Source organism: Apus apus, chromosome 1, assembly GCF_020740795.1.
Source record: "Apus apus isolate bApuApu2 chromosome 1, bApuApu2.pri.cur, whole genome shotgun sequence".
NCBI lineage: Eukaryota > Metazoa > Chordata > Aves > Apodiformes > Apodidae > Apus > Apus apus.
In genome coordinates, this window is record NC_067282.1 from 159,493,100 (window position 1) to 159,512,872 (window position 19,773).

The window sequence follows — 19,773 nt, forward strand, 5'->3', positions numbered from 1 at the left end:
CAAAATTAATTTATCTTGAAACAATTTAAATCCATACTGATGCACTGAAGGTAATACATTTGTCACTAACAGTAAATCTCCTCACTCAACATTCTGTATCTTAGCATCAAAAATTTCCATAAAACACTGAATATTTAATGGGAGTGGAGGATGAGTTTGCTGTTTTTCTTTTGCATTGGTCCTTTGTGAAACAACATGCTTATAGGGGGAGTCAATCTTTGCCTAGACCAAAGGCATTTAAAAAAGTAGCCTGCAGAATACTAATTCAGGAAGAACCCCCAGGTTTGACTTTTCTGTGCTTAAATGGAATGAACCTTGAGTGCAAGTTTAGGTTGTTCCTTGGGGTTTTGCAACGTGTTGTAGAGAGAGAAATACAAATTATTTTTCTAGGAAAGGGGGGAGAGTAGGAGACAACTTAAAATATAGGCTGTAGAGTATTTTGAATGGAAGTCTAAATTTTGTGATTAAAATCCTTATGCAGCTGAGAATGTGAAATGTCTTACCTTGATATTAGCATTTTTAAGTTATACTTTTCATTGTAGGATATTCAAAAGTTTTGTGATTGTCCTAGCACCATCTTGAGTCATTAAAAAAAATACTATTGAATTACTTTTGAAATCTTCCTAGTGTAGTTTCACTGCTTCTTTGGTAACACCAGCTAGAGTTCTAGAGCAGTTGATTTGCCCAGAGAATAAGATAAGTTTGTGTGAGCAAATTCCATTCTCTTTTAATTAGTCACCTTTCATTCTCTGCTCCTTTGTTACATTTTCACCTTTTCTTTGTGAAAGGAGGCAAGCTGGAATATGTACAGTACAGTATTGCTGCTGGAATAGGGATAATTTTCTCTTACTTAGGTTGACCTTAGAACCTACAAGTTTCCGTAACTCTGCTTTGTCAAAGTTTGAAGCAAAATGTACATTAAAGATTTTTCCATGTGGAAATTGTTTCAATGACAGTTGAGTATCTGATTCTCTTATACTGATAGATAATTTGCAGAGCTCTCTTTGTCCTTAGTCCACAGAAGAAAAACTTGCTCTAGCTCAAGAAGAATTAGTTTCCAGCAGAAATCGACTTGCTAGCAATAATCAGCAGATTCAGGAGCTGAAGAAAGCAAAGTCTACACTGGAGCAGGATGCATCAAAGAAGGAGCAGCAGCTGGGTGAGAAGACCAAAATGTTACAGGATCTTCAGAATGACAAGGTAGGTGCCTCTCTTGTTTGAAATATTCACTTAGACACATCCACTCCATAGAGACATCCTTTATTAACTCCGTCACATCTCTAAACAAGAGATATTTTGGCAGCATAGCACTGTTGTAGTGCATAGCAATGGCAGTTTTACTGAGCCTCTGGTGCAGTAACCTCTTTCAACAGACAGTTGAAGTTAATTTGTTTTGAAATAGGCTCTTAATTTGTTCTAAGTGGTTAGACGTGGAAAAACATTATTAGTTTTAAATCTAAAACTGCAAATGTGTTGCTGATTGTTTGCACTATGAACTGTGGACAGAGATATGTGGAAGTTGTTTTCTCTTAATTACAAAGCCTCCAAGTAGGTTTTTGGCCCTGGATGTTTTTTTGTTTGGTTGGTGTTTTTATGTTGTGAATGTGAAAGTAGTAACTTTTCTAGCACCTTTTATTTCCCTTCAAGATCTTGAAAGAAAAAGACTTGGCTAATGAAAAATGTAAAACAACAGAGCTCCAGGAAATAAGGAGTAGACTTGAAAAAGAAAGTGCCAAGCTGGGTGAAGAGCTTAGAGCCTGCAAGCAAGAATTTGAGAAGGTATATTGAGACAAACTAGTCTTCATGTGGTTGGTTATCTGCTAAGAATACTAATCTGCCTACTCAGTAGATGTTATCTGGAATGACTTTGCAAAGATGGTTGCTGTAAATATCAATATTACAGGTAAGGGAACCAAAGCATAGATTTCGTTGAGGTTCCTGAGCAATGCTGACTTGATTAGTGATAATCCTGGAGCTCTGATGCCCAGTGTTCCTGGCCGGGAGGACAACACAACTTGTCTTAGCTTCAAGATGGGTTGTATGTCCTGGCTTTTTTTCTGTTTCACTGTAGATTCACTGTGCCTACCCTGGCTTGACTAATCTGAAGTGCAGAAAGATATCCAAAAGTGTCATGAATGTGAAGTTTCCCAGATATTTTAGGCACATCTGGTGCTTCTCAAGGATGTGGGGTAGGGTTGAAACTCCCTTGATGTGCTGTGGTTTCTAAAATGTCTTAAAAAGTCACACTCAGCAAAAAAAACAATGTCAGGAGCCTTATAAAAGATTCTCTTCCAAAATCATAACAGTCAATTGAGGTCTCTGAAGGGTAAAATTGTGGAGGTTTTAATTAAATAACTTTTAGTCTTCAGTAAAAGAAACTCATTCTTGTCACATTCTACATATGTAATTTTTTAGTCTCTTCAGAAGCAAACACTCCTAAAAGACTGTAGTTTGTGTTTTCCATATTATACTGCTAAGATTTACATTTGCATTTGTAAAGCACACAAGGTTTAAGTTGCTGCACAAGTATAAATGAAGGCACAGTCCCTACATGTCAATAAAAAAAAAGTAACATGACATCTTCAGTCTCATATGTTCTTTTTTTTCTTGACTGTTTAGAAAATTATCTCTTGTTTTTAGATAGAAGTCTGTACTATGTTTTTGTCAAGCAATTGATGCCCAGTGCTTTCTTGCATTTTCGGGAAATGCTATTATAATTCTCATCTTTCCTGAAATCTCTACTCTAAAGAAGAAAATTTATAAAGATGTACATAAAATGTGTGCACGCCAGTGACAGCTTAATATTAATCTCTTGATCTCCTTACAAGCAATCAGTCTAAACCAGAAATTGTCTCCTAAAGGCATACACTGTTTCCCATCTCCTACCAGGGAATGGATAGACGTACATCTGTAGGGCATTCCCCTGTCCTCAGAATATGTTCTCTTGCTGCCTTTGGTTTAGTTTTAACTTATGATGGAAACTTTGATTTGTGGAAAACTGGCAAACCCCTATTAGTCCATTGTACCTGTATGCATGGCTGTGTAATGTTAAAGAAAATTATTCCTGTGAATTCAACTAACTGTTCTACTACAGGATTTTAAAATGTTTTATTAGTTTTACTTGTTTTTCTGTAACATTAAAAACCAAATGTGTCATCCTAATGACTTAAAACATAGGATAATTATTTATACATTTAAGACTAATAGACACTAGCTTTCTTCCATCAGTATTTGGTTTTTACATTATCATTGTGAAGATTTGAACCTCATTATTGCAATTTGAACCTCATTATTGCAGAACAATGTGAAGTAAATTTTAGAACAGACTCTAAAAAATTACAATGGATGTATCTTTTCAAAGAACTGTAGAAAATAATCCAACAGTTTTCACTACTTTAGTAGAAACATACATTAAATGTATCTTTTAAATTGAATGTTGTTCATAATATAGGTATAAGTTGAAAATCTTGAAAATCACTGATACTTTGTGATATAAAATTATCCTTTCTTGCAGTGATAAAACTAAAAATTATTGCTGTCATTTCCTTGGAAAGAACTACAGTAGTTTTAAATGTAAATTTTCAATGTTGCTACTCTAACTTTGAGCTCTGTATCCTAACAGGATGTGGCAAATCTCAAGGATGCAAAACAACTATTGATTCAACAGAAACTAGAGCTGCAGGGCAAAATAGATAATATGAATTCAGCTCTGGAACAGGAGAAGAAAACCCAGCAAACTGTCAAGGATCAGCTGAAAAAGAGAGAAGAGGAGCTGAAGAGAGAATATGCTGAAATTGAAGCAAAGCTGGTTAGTATGTTAGAGAGTATAAGACTGTTATTTTGTGAACACAAATTTGGATTCTTTCAGGGACAGAGAGGTAACAGAGAATTGACTTTAGTTTCACATTACATTTATTTTTAAATGTCAGGGTCAGAAATCTGTGAGGCATGTACAGGAAGATTCAGTGGGATGACAGCCTTGTCTAATGAAGAGTTTGTTGATGAAAAGTAGTGATTCTAGTACAGTAAGATTCTTTGTCTCAAATGTAGGGAATAGGGAAAGAATACTTGGAAGGTTGTTTTCCATTGTTCCATTGTTTTCTTAGCACACAGAACAAAAAGAGAAAGAAGAAGAAAACCGGAAACATGAGGAGAAGGAGACCAAGCTTACCATGCAGGTCACAGCTCTGAATGAAAACCTGGCTACCATGAAGAAAGAGTGGCAAAGCAGTCAGAGGCGAGTGAGCGAGCTGGAGAAGCAGACGGACGATTTACGTGGGGACATTGCTGTCTTGGAAGCAACAGTGCAGAATAATCAGGATGAGAGAAGAGCATTGCTGGAGAGGTAAGCTGTGGTCATGACTATGTGGAAGCGTAGTTTGGTGAATGGATAGCCTCACAGTGAAAACTTTTTTCAGTAGATTCAGGATTCTCTGTGCATGCTTTATTTAGATCCATGGTTGTTCGAAGTGCCTAGGCTGTGGGTGCAGTTTCCAGAGGGCAACCTTCTGTGATCCTTGCCAAAGCACAGCAATGGGTGCTGGGAACAAACTGAGCTCTTTGAGGGCTTTGACAGTGTGACCATTGTGTAGAAAATCAGGCAGGCTTATCAGGACCTTACTTATCACCAAAGCCACCGCTCTGTGCTTGTGCTTGAAAATTTATGCCCACCTGTAAGAGCTTTCTAAATCCATTGGGCTCCTCTGAACTTTGATGTGGCTTCTCACAGCATCTGTTGTGTGAACCATGCAAGACCTGGCAGAGGGAGCTTCTTTTATCTGAGGTAAATAACCTTTTTCCCTCACTTGAAGGCTTCTCTGCCTTGACTCAATAAAAGTAGATGCACTAGTCATCCAGAAGCCAGGAAGTGACTCATTAGTGCCTCCAGTAACATAGAATTTGCTTAGGGACTTCTCAGTTTTAGGATACTGAATGTGTAATTAGATTAGATGGGCTAAGGTTTACACAGGAGGCATTTTCTTCCTCCTGAAAACCTATGGTTGTCTTTTCTTCAGTTGTTCTATTGTCTCTACAATATATTTAAGTCCTAGGTAAGCAGAGCACCTTTACTTCGGGTAGCAGGAGGCATGCAAGGCAGTGGGAGTTACTGAAAGCAGCCATTACAAGGGTAGAAGGAACACCTGTGAGACAGGAAGCTTTCTTTGACCTTATTTACTGATGTGTTTGGTGAAGGCAGAGTGGAAAACTTTTTTTTGATACTATCAAGCTTGATGATTTGGGTTTTGCTCTGTAGACCTTGGGAAAGAATGGGATCCGTTCAAGTGAGATCCTCTTTCTTTGGCAATCCCATGCCATACTGTGCTGAACTCATCCAGTAGCTGTTTACAGCTTGGCAAGAAAACATCCCTTGAAATGTGGTTTTCAACAGTTAATTGAATTTCAGCTGATGGGAGGTGGCTTTGCTAAAAGAAAAAGGTTTTTTTTCTGCTCTGCTCTCTGACCTGGTCTGCTGCAGCTGGTTTGTGAGAGTGTCCTGTTCCACAGGGATATTTTTCATGGTTTGGTATTGATGGACTGCATTCAGTGCTGTCCCTGGTTTTGGGAGTAATGCCAGGTATTAATAAGCCACAGATATTTGGGAGCAATGCCAGATAATCTTAAACTGGTTGTTAGAACATTTTTCCATCCAAGGCATCCAAGAACTTCTCACAGCAAGGATATTTTTGGCTGGATTTGATGAGACCAACTTCTCAGACGTGACAACCTGCCCAAAGGAGGCAGTGTATGTTGCCTTCCTTGCTTTGAACTGACTATTTACTGTTTTGCCTCAGGTGTATAAAAAGTGAGGGAGAAATTGAAAAGCTTCAAGCCAAACTTGTAGAAATGAAGAAAAAGCTGGACAACACTACTGCTGCAATGCAGGAACTTGGCCGGGAAAACCAGTCATTACAGGTATAATTTGATTTGAAGCAAATAATCTTGCTGATTCGCTGTGTGGGAAATGAGGAGAATTTCAGATTTGTGTCAGATTAAGATGGTATGCTTGTGGTTTACAAGGGCCATGTTGCTACCTGTGGGTTCTTAAATCTGATCATAGTTTTGAAAGTTGGAAGATTTTCTCTCTGAAAAAATATAAACTCTCAGTGTCATGGCAGAATTGGTACTTTTATACTACACTGGGTAGTGTGTGCAGTGAAAATAGAGGAAATTAGTAGGAATTAGATGTGCATTAAAGAAAACCCAAACCTGCTTTTTTTGTATCTTCAATGTAGATCAAACACACCCAAGCTCTCAACAGGAAGTGGGCAGAAGACAATGAGGTACAGAATTGTATGGCCTGTGGAAAAGGCTTTTCGGTGACAGTGAGAAGGGTAGGTGTGTTTTACAGTGTGTCTGTTGGAACTTGTTCTGTTGCTTTCAAACTTAGATGGAATATAAACTTCAGAAAGTCACCTTAATAGTATTGTGATACTCAGGACATCTCAGAATACAGTTATTGCTTCCAGTGCCTTATATATAAAAAATAAAGTTAATGGAGCTTACTTTATTCATGATCCTTTTGCCATTTTAACTGCATCAGTTTATAAACAGTATTAAAATAGTTCAATGCTCTAAGTGGGTAAGCAAAATTACACTGTTATAAGAGTATTTACAGGAAACATACTTATAACCAGATTGAACTGGACCTACAGGTATGAAACAAAGGTAAATTTGTTGAAATTATATATATGTGAAAATATGAGGCATCAGTGTGATCTGGTGCTTTGTGACTATTTCTAAGCACTAACTAGACACAGAACAGAAGAAATAACTGGATGTGTTTTAGGTCTGTAGTCAGACCTTCTTTATAAAACCAGGTGTGGTCAGCTTAAGAGGTTAGCATCCCTCAATTTGCAGGGTCTGCCCTTTATCCAGAGATTACCATCCCTCCAACAAGTGATTTGGGATGAAGGATACTAATGAGGTTCATTTTGCAGTGCTTCCTGACTTGTTGTTAGGCGGTTCTCCCTGTCTTGCATTATTTGTTATGTTTTATGGATAATCTTTGGACAAAGGCTTCTGGTTCTTTTGATTCAAGGATACTTCTCTATGTGAAAGCAGGTAGTTACATGTAAGAACAACATGTTTCATGTGACCAGAACAAGTTCAAGAAGATAATGAACTTCAGCCAGTTCATATTCAAAACTGGTATAGCCTTCCAACTCAGTGAAGCGCTTCTGAATATTTTCTCCCTATGCCTTTTAGAAAAGATTTATTCCTGTGCTCTTCTGCGTGCTATGCAACTACTATTTAAAAATTCAACCTAACTTCTGAAACGTGAGAATTGACGCAACATAAGAGTGATATGTATCGATGATTGATGCCCTGTAATTTGAAGTTCAGCACGTATGTTTCTTCTCTTTCACAGCATCACTGTAGACAGTGTGGAAATATCTTTTGTGCCGAGTGCTCAGCTAAGAATGCCTTAACTCCTTCTTCTAAGAAGCCTGTCCGAGTCTGTGATACTTGCTTTAATGACTTGCAAGGATAACTGGCTATTGTGAGTGACAAAGAAATGTTACACTAAAATTTATAATTTCTGTTGATGCACTTCATTCAGCACTCAGACTACTATTCACTTTGGACAATGATTGTAACACTTGGCAAAATTTAGTATATTTTAAAATGTTTATTGATACCAAGTAAAACTATTGTATTTTTTGTGAGACATGGGCTCAGATCATCCATAGCTTATTGCCATGTATCCTGGGAAGAGCTTCTATGTCTAGTTTAGAAATGCCCAGTTATTTGTAAATAAAGTTTAAACAGAGGAGTAACAATGTATTTTTTTATCTTTTATTTTTTTGTTCAAGAAAAACACATTTATGTGATATGCAGTTTATTCTTGTTTCCTTCAAAGAAAAAGGAAGATGCAAAAACTTATGAGGATTTTATGTATGAAACGTTGCTATGAAAGCGTAACTAACTGTTGTGTTTGATTGCATATCTGATGTTCTTTATAACCTCTTGTGATTTTGTTTTCTTTCTATCTATCTGTTTTTTGGAGTTTTCTCTCTGAAGCTCAGACTCCACAGTGAGGGTAACGGCTGGACTTGACTCCAACTCGGTTTTATTTGCCCACTTAGAACTTGTAGTATCATCACCCAAGTCCTTAGCCAGCTACAGTGCTTGGATACTGGAACATCTTTACATGTGCTGTACTTCATAGTTTGTGTGTGTGTGTAACTGAGAGAGTGTGTGTGAACGAACGATGAGACAAAGTTCAGCTGGCGTTATAGGAATATTACAAGATACGTTACAGTATTCCCTTCTGTATTGATCAATTTCACTTTTATGTATTCGGTTGATGGATTTTAATACTCCAGAAACGGTTATATGTGGATTTTGAAAAGAAACAAACAATACTGGTAATAGCCTGTAGTGCGTCTCTCCCCCTGCCCATACCCTGAAAGCCCTGAGAGGTCCTTGTGGTTTAAGGGACATCCAGACCTTTCATGCTGGGTATTCTACTAAGAAAAAGTATTTTTTGAGACTTCTGCAGTTTATCTGACCTTTTCTTTTGTCCCTTCCCTCAGCTTTTGCTGGAAGAAGCTGAACTGCTACACCTAACAAGCCTCAGTTTTCCATTACTTCATCTGATCCCCATTACTGGAGGGTCTTAAATATTGTGATATTTGTATGATTAGGTTTGCTCAGAATGGTGGTGTGAATCTCCTGCCAGTGGCTTACTTATAAGTGAAACAGCTCTAAAAAGAGGCCAGTATATATGTCTTTAGATATCGATTAATATTTTCTTTGCTGTACTTGCAGCAGAGGTTTCTTGCAGAGTTCCTGTAGGCTTCAAACTTCTTTTTTGTTCTAATTTTACTTACACCTGTTTATTCTTCCCAGCCTGTCCCTAGCTTTTCTTCCCTTTTTGTCTGGTATTTCGAAACCATTAAGGTTATTTCTTCTGAGTGAGGGTTATGCCTTTCTATATTTAAGGACCCTTTGTTTTAAACACTGTAATAAATTCCCCACACTCCAAGCCCTTCTGTGTCTTACAAATTTTTGCCAGCTGTTCAGAGAATTCCTCTACTGTCCTGAATTCCTCTACTTCTTGCCTGAGGTAAGGAATCGAATTCTGTCAGTGATGGAGGCTTAGCAGGCAGGTTCGTTTGCCTTTATCTATCAACAGCTCTATATGTGAATGAAGGAGAGTATTTTTTATGAAAAATATCTAGTCCTAATTAACTCTCAAGTGAAAATACTTCTTAATCCCTCTTCTCCAGAAGAAGTGGTCTGTATGTTTTTATCCCATTTTAGCTTACCTGTCTAGTTCTACATTGCAGCCTCCAGGAGTCTTCCTCAAGTTTTCTTAAAATAAGAGTTTAATTTCCCAAAAGTCAGCTGAATAATGTAACTGCTTCTCCTCACTGTTAAAGTGTTTGGGGTACAGCCATGGTTTATGGGAAATTCTGGCCTGCTTTTCTATTTTGGACTTGAGAGTTGCTTGTTCAAAAGAAACAATTGCTGCAGTGATTCTGTATGCACAAAGCCTCTGGACTTGCTGTTTCTCTTTGTCATTGTAACTGTTTGGCATAAGAATCTTTTGAATAGAAAATATTAACAGAATCTCTACCTCTGGGAATTTTTTTTTACTTATTTATTGAGTAAATCTGAAGAGTTTGCTTTCAAGCCTTTCTTTGTCTGATGCCTGACTTCAGAAATGTGGGAAAGGTAAAGAGGTGACAGTCGCTTTCCAGCCTAGAGCTGCTCTGTCCTGTTGTGTTTCACATGGAGCCTTGTGCTGCTTCCAGGGTGAAGGATGACCACGTGGAGCAGAAGGGATTTTGAGAGGGAAGAGAGAAGCTTCTTGTGACTGCGTGAGGGCAGAATGCATGAGGCAGAGGAAGATGGAGCTAGGAAAATGGTTAAAACACTCGTGTTTAGTCATTTTGCTTTAGAATGGGAACGTGTGAGAGAAAGCTGAGGAGAGAGCTCTGCAGTAAAGAGGAAGTGGTAGAAGCTCTAGTAGAGTTGTTCCTAATTGAGCCTTTTGGGATGCTTTGGTGTAAAGACAGGCAGAGTTGTCTTCCTCGGCTGGCTGCTGAAGCAGTGCAGTTGGTTGACCACCAATCCAGACCTTGATCTGAAGCTCCTCAATTTCAGGAGCAAAACCAGCTTGATTTCTGGAGGTTGCTTTTTGCTGATCAGTTTGTATTATGAACTTTTTGAGGGGGTGGAAGTACTTTTCAAATACACAGTTTTTGAAAGGGAGATTGTTAAAATCTGGAGAAACAGTGGTGAGCTAGAAACTTTAATGCTTGAGCTTTGAGTCTTCAGCAATAGGTCAGGCTTTCTACAGCTTTTCAACTGTTGTATATTTATGACTCCATTGGTAAATCTTATGATCCTTCTTTTGTTTCTTACGTTTCTTAGTGCTGGTCTATATTTGTTGTTATAATTGACCCTGTAATTCTCGCCAGGTTGGAAGTTGTGCTCAAGCTTGATAAAATGACCTATGAGATACATAATTAGGGAAACTGAAAGGTGAAAAACTTTGTATTAATAAATCTGCTTGCAGAGTGTGACTGTTTTGATGGGCATGTTGTCAGTAGGAAAGTGGGTTTTTTGTTGCACTGCTTTAAAATGTAAATGATAGGGAAACCTAGTAAAAAGCTTGGTAACTTTTACCATGCTGAGTTAAAGGAATCCAGACAAAATAATTTAATGGACTGATTTTTCAGACTGCAAACCCGGGAACAGAGGGAAAAACTAATAAAATCGCAGAAGAGGCTAGAGCCTTGGAACTGGAGGATGCACAGTGATGTGTTTGAACAGCCTCTGGCGGGAACCAGATTGCTCTGATTCACTGGGGAGAGGCCATTATAGAGCAAGAGGTGGAAATAATTGTAAAATGAGCTCTTGAACCAGGAGGTTTGTGGGATCCTCAAGCTGCCTTTGATTAATAGCCATTACGATGGCATCAGGAATGGGACAGTGAAGTGTAGGGCTTGTTGCTGAAACTGCCCCCTGTGCAAGACACTCCATCTACTTTCAGCTTTGCTGGGGGAGTGCAGTGTGAGACATCAGCTGCTACATGGGCTGAGACAAGCTACATAGGCCATTGGAAAAGTGTAGAGGATTTTCTTGTTAAGGGTGGGGATACATTCTTTAACTTCCTGGAGACATCACCTCTCTTCCCAGTCAAACAGCTACAGTCATTTTGGTTATTGCCTCCAAAAAGCCAAATTCTGCTGTTCTGCTCCAGCCTCATGTCTGCAACACACACTTCATATTTTTGTCCTGCAGTGTCTGGAAGCAGGTAGTGTTGCAGACGTCAGTGTCAGTGATCTTAGCTGGCTGTGCTTTGCTGTTATTTCTTATCCCCATGTATTCCTTCCCTCCAGTAATCTTCCCCTTTCTGCAAAAGTTGAACAAAGAGGATAAAATTAATGAGTCACAGTAGGAAGCGCTGCTGTCTGCAAATGAAGAGACAAAAGGAATTTTCTGCTGCAGCTTCCAGCAGAGGCAAGAAGTTTAGAGGGAGCTCGTTTTTCAGTTGGCTTTGCTCTCTGGCACAAGAGTCCAAGGCTCTAGGGTACACTGTGGGTATTTTCCTCTGTCTTTCAAAGGTGTCAAGTAACCAAGTTGCCATGGAGTGTGAAGTGCTAGGTACACAAGAAAAACAAATAACTGTTTTTGTTGGGTTTGGAATGATTAGGATTATTTGTGAATCCATACTGGAAAAGCTTTCTTAGTGAAGCAAGAAGGGATTTGGGAGCAGAAGCATGAAGTAATCTTGCTGTGCTTGTATTACATTAGTGAGAACAATTGAGTCTCTCATGCTAGATGTGAGAGAAGTTACATTCCTAAAGAAAGGACCTGGAAAATTCAAGTACTTTCCTGGATTGTTGAATATCAGTTAAATGCAAAATGGGAACAAATGGTTGTTGCAAAACTTAAAAGATTTATGACCAGTACTCAGTGGCAGAGAACTGCTGGAGCTTAAGTTCAAACAAAATATAAACTATGCCAAGAAGAATGATACCATGGTTTGAGTATATGGAAACTGATACATTTCTCCTCCAAGTACCAGGCCTCCCACTCTTGTATGCTTGGAAGGACTAGGAAACAACACTGTTAGCTGCACCATGCACTTTTTGATGTCTAACTGAATATAATTTACAGTAAGTGGAATGACATTATATGTATTGGCTGTAATCAATGGACAGAAGGTTTGTCTTCAGCTGGACTTTCCACTGTATTACATTTGGCCTCTTCCTGTGTAAGGAGAAACTCACCCATAATTCCTTTGTACCAAAAATATGATTGTCTTCTGAGAGCACATGTAACCACAAAAATACACGTAGTCATGCGTATGTTGTCTTTGTAGAGCTTCATTTGAAGATTATAAAATGAGAAAGTGTGAATTTAATGCATTTTCAAAGGTCTTGCCAGTTGTCCAATTCTTAATTTTTTTAAGTGTTGACCTCAGCATCCCTTCTAGGATAAGTTTAAAATTATTGTCCAACCACAGCCTCTCCAAAAGCATGAAATGGTGTACTTTTCAAAACCAGCAATCATTGAATAGTAAAGTCCTGCCACAGATACCTGGTTTTGGGGTATTTTTTTTTGTTTGTTTGTTTCTTTCTTTTTTTAAGGGGCACTGAGTAAAGAGGTTTGCATCTTTAGAGAGAAAATTAGATGCCAGTTCAGACCACACAATGTAGAGGTTAGGTACTAGTTAATATAGTAAACTCTGCCTTTTGTCTGTAGCTCACCACATACTATGCATGCACTGTGCAGTAGATACAAGGAGTATCTGCTCATTTGGAGATAACTGAAGCCCTGCTAACCCTTTTGGATTAACGTTACTATGAAAGTAGAAGCCTGGTATGCGTGTTTTCCAATTTTTCCTCCCCTTATGACCTAAATTAAAACCAAATTCATCTGTATTTCCTGCCTTTTTTGGGTAAAGAAGGCTAGGAAAGAGTGTTCATTGTTGTATGTCAACAGGCCAGTGCTGGCAGGTCCAGGCTTCTGCTGTTGGCTTTATGGCAAAGTACTCTGCTGTATCGCACTAAAGCTTAATTCCTGGTACAAGAGGGATGTATGAAAGAATGTCTTGCTGGATTAGCAATTAACCAGAACTTTTTATAGTAATGTGTCCAAAATGCTGCTTGTATAGGATTTGTCACTTTTTTTTAAGAAAAAAAAAAAATAATAAAAAAAAATCATAAAACCCCATTTGATGTCATTACGTAAGATTTTGTTTAAACTACCTCTCAGCGTGAAAGTCAAACACTAGGTAAGTTTTATAAGGTTTGCTCACTGTCGTGTTATGTTCAAATTATAGTGAATGCCAAAACTGCAGAAGTTTACCAAAAAGGAAAAAAGTTAGTTGTTTGGGGGTTTTTTTATGTGTTTGAAAGTATCCAATAGTTTCAAGTTACTGTAAACTCTGTTGTGTTCTTTTAACGTCTGTAGTTTCAGTTGCAAACTCTAGCTGCTGGACAGGAAATAAATCATAACCACAAGCTTTCATAATCATGGTCTTCTGGGTAAAAACAATTTGGTATGCAGCTTTGCCATTTGGCTATAGATAACCTCATTCAGCAAATACACCAATAATTTAGTTCTCTTTTTTTTTTTTTTCCTTCAGTACTCGAGATGTGAACTTGATGAATGTGAGTCTGTAATGGATGCGTGCCACAAATTACATTGTCTTGTTTGCCTCTTTTTGAATTTTAATGATTGGTTTATTACCTACTGCAGATGTGAATGTTGCGCATACAACTTAATTTCTCTATTGCTGTATAAAATATAAATGGAAAAATTTGTAAGTTCTTACCCAGTATTTAGAGGTAATGTATGATACTAGCCTTATGTTGAAGTTTTACCTACAGAGTACTGCACTTCTTTTAAACTGGATCATACCATCTTGGTAGGTGTAGATAGAATTTTTTTTTTGCATGAGTGTGTTTTTGTTCTGTTTCTTTTTTACTGAAGTTCAGTTCTCTAAAGTTCTATTTTCAGTGTTTGTGTTTACTACTTGTGATCATGTAGTTGTGCCTTACGTTGTGAAATAATTTAGTCCAGTGTGCACTGTAATTCCTAAACTGCGATTTGGAAGGTGGCTGTGGATTTGGATGAGAAAATGACACCATACATCAACCAGTTCTGTGTAAACTATGATTAAATGTTACTGAAATGTCATTTTTTGTTTTCTAACCTGTTAAAAGAATGATTAATGACAATAAAAAAATAAATTAGACCTTTCTAATAGACCAGTTCTGTCACTCAGATTTGCTTTGCCCCACTTCAGACAGCAAAGCTACTTAGAAATGAGGGATATGATATTAAAAATGAACTGTTGGGAAGCCACACTTCTAAGTACAAACTAAACACTCCAATTAGACTTGTGAGGAGCTGCAACAAAAGCTTTCACTTTCCTGAGGAGGCAGTCATAATGACTTTTTTCAAATCTGTTTTTTCATAAGTTAAATTCACAGTACTTTTTCCATTCCAAATAACTGCACAAGACTGCTGGGTATCCCCCATTCAGTTAAAATCTCACTGTCACTGATAGTGTTCAGACGTCACATTCAGTGGCATTACTGGAAGACTCAGAAGTAGCACTTGTTTAATTTTTTTGACTAATTAATTAAGGGCTTGCCTGTGAGATTGAAACCTCTTTCAGGGTGGACCAGTGTTGCAGAGAGAAGCCAGGTGCTGAATAAGTGTGAGAACAGCCCTGTGACAAAGCCACTATTGAATTGTGAGGGCCTTTGCAAAAAACTGTGTTCAACTATTGAAGCAGATCTTAGGGGCTCTGTGTAGACAGTGGGAAAAATACAGAGAGAAGAGGTCAGTTTAAGTTGGAAAGTCAGTTTCTGACTTGACTGCTTTCTGAGGTGTCTTTTTCTCCAATTGAGCTTACATCAAAAGACAGCCTCTGTGTGACTACTTCCTTCCCCTGGGGTGTACTCCTTGGAGATGTGCAGGCCTCCAGCAAATACTGAATCTCTGGGACTACTTATTTGTCTGGTAAACTACAGGCCTGGCTTAAGGTCATTTTGGCAAAAAATACGCAGAGGAATGAAACACCCCCTTCCTTCTGCCATCATAAAAAGCACAGAACTTTTCTGTCAGGTGTGAATTTCTGGGCTTGACATACCTTTCTGTCTTATGAGCATTGGTTTCAAGATATTGCAAGATTCTGTTGAGGCACTGGGGTGGAAAGGGAAGGGTGTGACACAGTGTGTAGCTGAGCCTGGTATCAGGGAAGTGGAGCACAGCTGTGTAAGCCAGGTTCTGCTTAAGTGGTTGCAGCTTGTGTGGTGTCCTGAAGCAGATCTGCTGCCTCGGCTCAGTTCTGCTCTCTTGTCTTACACATTTGCCACTTGGCATGGAGGCTGGGTGGCTGTTCTTTCCCAGCAGGCTGTGACAAAAACCTCCTCATCACAGGCATAGAGGGGAAGAGCAGGAATGTCCACCACAGCAGTCTAGGCTGCATCTGAAGGGTGCTGAACCAGGTAAGTACGTACATACATACATATAGAGAGCCTCCAGACCACAGCTTGTATGTGGGGGTGAACCAGCCCAAGTGGAGAACATGGACCACTGTACCACATGTACACCTGTTGAGTGGAGCTGAGGAGGAGCAGGGTTAGGGGCAACATTTGAACTCATGATTAATTTTATTTCTGGAGTAGAGGTGACTATGAAGTGAATATTGACTTCCCCATAAATAATGCAAACAACTGGCAAGGCAGTCCTGCATTCTCCAACACAGTCCTCATCTGTGTGGCTTCTCTGTTCGGTTCCTGCAGAAGTAATTTCTGATGCTGAAGGGACATTCTAAGGGCTAACTTTTCTGCTGAAGGAGTCTAGCAGATAGGGCACAGAAAGTGGGAGGGGTGACATGTCAATTCACTTAAGAGTGGCTTTAGGGAAGTCCGTTTCTTTCTTGACTATGGCTAATTAGCCAAGGCTAACCTGGTGGGAGCACCCTCCCTCCATGGTAGTAACCTGCATGAAGGTTGTGGAAAGCAGTTGCAGGCTGTTCTGCAGGTACTCTACCAGTACCTCAAAAAGAAGGGGAAAAAAGTCATTAACAGGGGCACACATGTTATGTGGACCAAAGATCTGGGATAGCAGTGAAGTATCAAATGGTGTCATGCAAACGGAGCACTCAAGTTTTGTGAAGCAAATTTGAACTCTAAAGGCTACAATGGGTGTAAACAATGACAGATCTGCTGTTAATTAAGTGGTGGAAAACTTCAGGTAAAAAAAACCAAACAAAGCACAGCATCATTGCACTTTTGTTCTTTCTATTGGTATATTCTGTAGCAGCTCTAGTTTAACTGAAAGTTATATGTAATTATACCTTTCTCAAAGAAACGGAAATAATCTCATTTTAAAAATTAAAGAGTCAGCATAATATATGCTTTTACTGATTTGCCTCCACAAGCTCAATGTTAACGCAAAAAACGTGATATTAAAGTATAGTAGATAGAGAGGCATAACTACAGGGAGCTATGGCTATACATCTTTAATTTTGTGAAGTTCATTAGTACAGTTTGCCTGATCTTGAAATAACCCTTCTACATTTTTCTGGTGAATAAGTTCTCCTTGCCAGTGTAGGTTTTTTTCCCCTTGTCCTGTTTTCTAGGAAACAAAAAGCTGTTTTAGTACTTCATACAATGGCAAGAACCTTCCCCTTGCTGAAGTAAGGACCATCTAAGAGTGATAGATTTGCTGCATGGCTCATTTTCCCCCTCCATTTCATTCTTACATCCTGTGATCAAAGCTTATCACTTCTGTCTAGTCAGGTAAGAAGTCTGTTAGCTTCAGAAACACAAGGCATGCTGGGAGAAACAAGTTTTATCACCATGATAGTCTTTCTCTGGATCTGTTGGTGCTGCCATTATTAAATTTCAGAGGATTCAGCTGGGAAGCAGAAAGCAGTGCTTTTCTTGGTTTCTTGTTGTGTGGTGTAATTGGAGATTGCTGTTTCTATCTGTGACATCCATGTTTTCTGTAACATGAAAAATAATTTGTAAACCAAGACAACTGAAAAAAGTTCCAGTGATTTAGATACATAAACACTCAGAGCCTTTAGTATTATCTGGTGTTTCTTCATACCTATACTCATAGTTCCTAAAATGAACATGAATTATCCTAGAACTGATTATTTCCCAGATACTCAGGCCACTGTATGCCACTGGAGTCTGTGTCTGGGGGCAGGGATGTCTAGTGAAGGTTTCCTTTTTGGTTGGAAGGTAGGATTTTAATGCTCAGTTTGCTTGGAATGGTGAAGTTTGCTGCAGGTTTTTATTTTGCCTAGTTTTGCGTAATATTTATTAATTTAATGCTGTCCCTGCAGTTTGGGCTCCCTGTTCCTCTGATTAAGACAGCTCCAATGCTATCAGCATCACAAGTTCTGTCCCCCTCCAAGATCTGTCATGTGCTGCCACATGAATTTCAGTTTCTAGCATCACGCTGACAGCACTCAGCTCTCTATCTGCTGTCATCCAGGTGTGAGGGCAGGGGGTGTGGCTAGAGAGATGGGTTCAAAATATGTAACTTCCTTCTCTCTGAGCTAGTCCATATGGTCTGGGTCACAGAAGCTGAGTTGTCTCTGAATTGCTATGATTAGACATTACAAATTAGTTAGCAGCAGTATGAGGTTAAGGTCTAGCTGTGCTTCTCCCACCTCAGGATTTCCATTTTCCCTAGTCCCCTGCTCTTTCTGCTGTGATGTATGTTGAGACACTAAGCTTTGATACAAAGGGGCTTTGTGAGGCTGGGGCCTTGTGAGGGAGATTCAAGATGCAGGTCTTAATGTAACAGCCCTCTGCTTGGGATGAGTCAGTGGGAATGTAGCGTGTGTGGCTTCATTCAGTTTGCTGTCTCCATTTTGATATACCTTAGCTACCCCAAGGCCCAGGTCTGACAGTCCTCACCATTGTCAATCTTATCCAGATCATCTTCCTTTCTGCCTTGCAGAATGACTTCAGCTGAACCCCTGACCTCATATTGGCTAGCCAAGTTTCCTTAAAAAATATATTGATCATGCTGAGGTTGAGCATCTTGGGAGCAGAAATAAGGTGGTTCATTCACTTCATTCAACTGATGCTGGAAAGTCTACTTTTCCTATGGCTCAGGGCACTAAACAGCATAGTAATGCCACCACATCCAAGTGAAAAGAACCTTTAACTGCAGGGTTTTTTTGCATTGATAAATTGGACCTGGGAGACATTGAGAAGATGGTAGCCACCTGAAGGCATCTTTGGAAGGAAAAGGTAGTATTTCAATACAGGAGAAGGTAATGACTTCTTGAGTAGATACCTATTCCAATCACCTACTGGTGACCTGGAAATGGAAAACAAGTCACACGTTGCTTTTCCCTGAAAAACTATATCTACTGTGATTTACTTTTAAGAATTAAGATTAGTTGTAGTCAAACTTACGTGCATTAGGTATTAGAGAATGAAATTCAACTAACAGGAGAAAAAAACCAGCAAACTTCTCTGCAGTGCCTACCATGCTTTCAGATGTTATGTACAGCTGTGTTACTAGAAATGTGATGTGGTGTGAAAATGAGGGGTAAATTTATATAGCAGTGGAATTACTCATACCATCTGTTCAATCTGAAATTGCAAGATATGTGTCATGCATAGATGAGCATGATCCAGTTTTCTGATCTGAGTACTACTGCACGTGAGTTGGGTGGGGCCAGTTGTTCTGGTGTTGACTTCTTTGGAGGGGCTGGCCATCTTCCTTGCTGTGACACAAGAAATGGCTTTTTTTTTCTTTTTTTCTTTTAGCAATCAGAATTTTTTTTCAGCAAGATTAGGCCTGCTATACCAACCCTGATAGATAGTTGGCAGACGTTCAACAGCAAAAGTTCTGTTACAAATGTGTCAGCAAGGGCACTGGGCTTTTTCTTTGGTTTTGGTCAAATGTCACAACTGTAACAGATTCTTGTCACAGTGTGACCACCTTTAGGCTGCGATCCTCCTGTAGGGAAAGTGTAGTTGTGTAATTAGAGAAGAAAGACAAAAAAAAAAAGTGTGCTACTTACCTTGGCAGCCTCTGTCTGGGCTTGTAGCAAGAACACTGCTATGGACTGACGATACCTATTTTCGTGCTGTATTAGGAAAGCATTTCTCAGGCTGAAGACTGTGGAAAAATACAAAAAAGTTATAGAAATTCCCTCATGCAGCTGTCAGTCCAATTTCATGTCACATTGTCTGATGATGATTGAAGAAATGATAGATGTAATAATCTTTTCTGATTTTAATGTAGGGCAGTGCACCCTGATAGAATTTGTTGGGTTTTTTTGCTGCATAGGAAGCTTTGTTATTTCAAAAAGTTAAAGCTGCTTGTATTTGATTTATTTTTAATTATCATTGTGGAGCTAAGGTGTTTTTGACTGTAGCTCAGGATCATTAAGAAAAGTTTCCATTCAAAGTGGACCAAATCATAACTGAAGTTGGAGAAAATAAAATATGAAAAATTAAAGAGAAAGCCCCTATTTATTTATTTATTTTTTATTTCAGAGAGGTCTTTATGATGTTGGCCACATAGGGAAGTGGCTGTCCTTGGGCTGAAGGTGGGCTTTGGTTCCCTCTGGGCTGTCTGCATGAGCCGGTGCTGCTGCCTGCAGTGCCCCTGGTCAGCTGCCAGCAGCGCTGTGCTTCCTGCCAGACTTCTCAGGAGAAGTTAATTGGTGAAAGCAGCATCTTCTGGGACCTGCAGATGACTATGAGCATCACAGAATCATAGAATGGTTAAGGTTGGAAGGCTCCTTAAAAATCA

At 39.0% G+C, this 19,773-nt stretch overlaps 2 protein-coding genes across 7 annotated transcripts in view; one reads left to right on the top strand and one right to left on the bottom strand.

Moving 5' to 3' along the window:
• EEA1 (early endosome antigen 1) overlaps positions 1 to 19,773 on the top strand; it is a 253,947-nt gene that overhangs the window by 64,695 nt on the left and 169,479 nt on the right. For 3 of the 6 annotated variants that reach the window (XM_051616319.1, XM_051616348.1, XM_051616346.1), the window contains 7 exons: positions 1,015 to 1,200; positions 1,648 to 1,779; positions 3,623 to 3,808; positions 4,107 to 4,345; positions 5,793 to 5,913; positions 6,234 to 6,332; positions 7,370 to 14,230. In XM_051616319.1, the coding sequence (XP_051472279.1) occupies positions 1,015 to 1,200; positions 1,648 to 1,779; positions 3,623 to 3,808; positions 4,107 to 4,345; positions 5,793 to 5,913; positions 6,234 to 6,332; positions 7,370 to 7,492 (1,086 nt within the window). In that variant the 3' untranslated portion in view covers positions 7,493 to 14,230. Of the gene's footprint in view, positions 1 to 1,014; positions 1,201 to 1,647; positions 1,780 to 3,622; positions 3,809 to 4,106; positions 4,346 to 5,792; positions 5,914 to 6,233; positions 6,333 to 7,369; positions 14,231 to 19,773 lie in introns of those variants that run through there. The other 3 variants (XR_007889189.1, XR_007889190.1, XM_051616329.1) reach the window with 2 other exon arrangements.
• Positions 16,880 to 19,773, bottom strand: part of PLEKHG7 (pleckstrin homology and RhoGEF domain containing G7) — a 32,753-nt gene continuing 29,859 nt past the window's right edge. The window contains exons 15-16 of the mRNA XM_051621383.1: positions 19,037 to 19,134; positions 16,880 to 16,987 (exon numbers count right to left, since the gene is read on the bottom strand). Of these exons, the coding sequence (XP_051477343.1) occupies positions 16,880 to 16,987; positions 19,037 to 19,134 (206 nt within the window). The remainder of the gene's footprint in view (positions 16,988 to 19,036; positions 19,135 to 19,773) is intronic.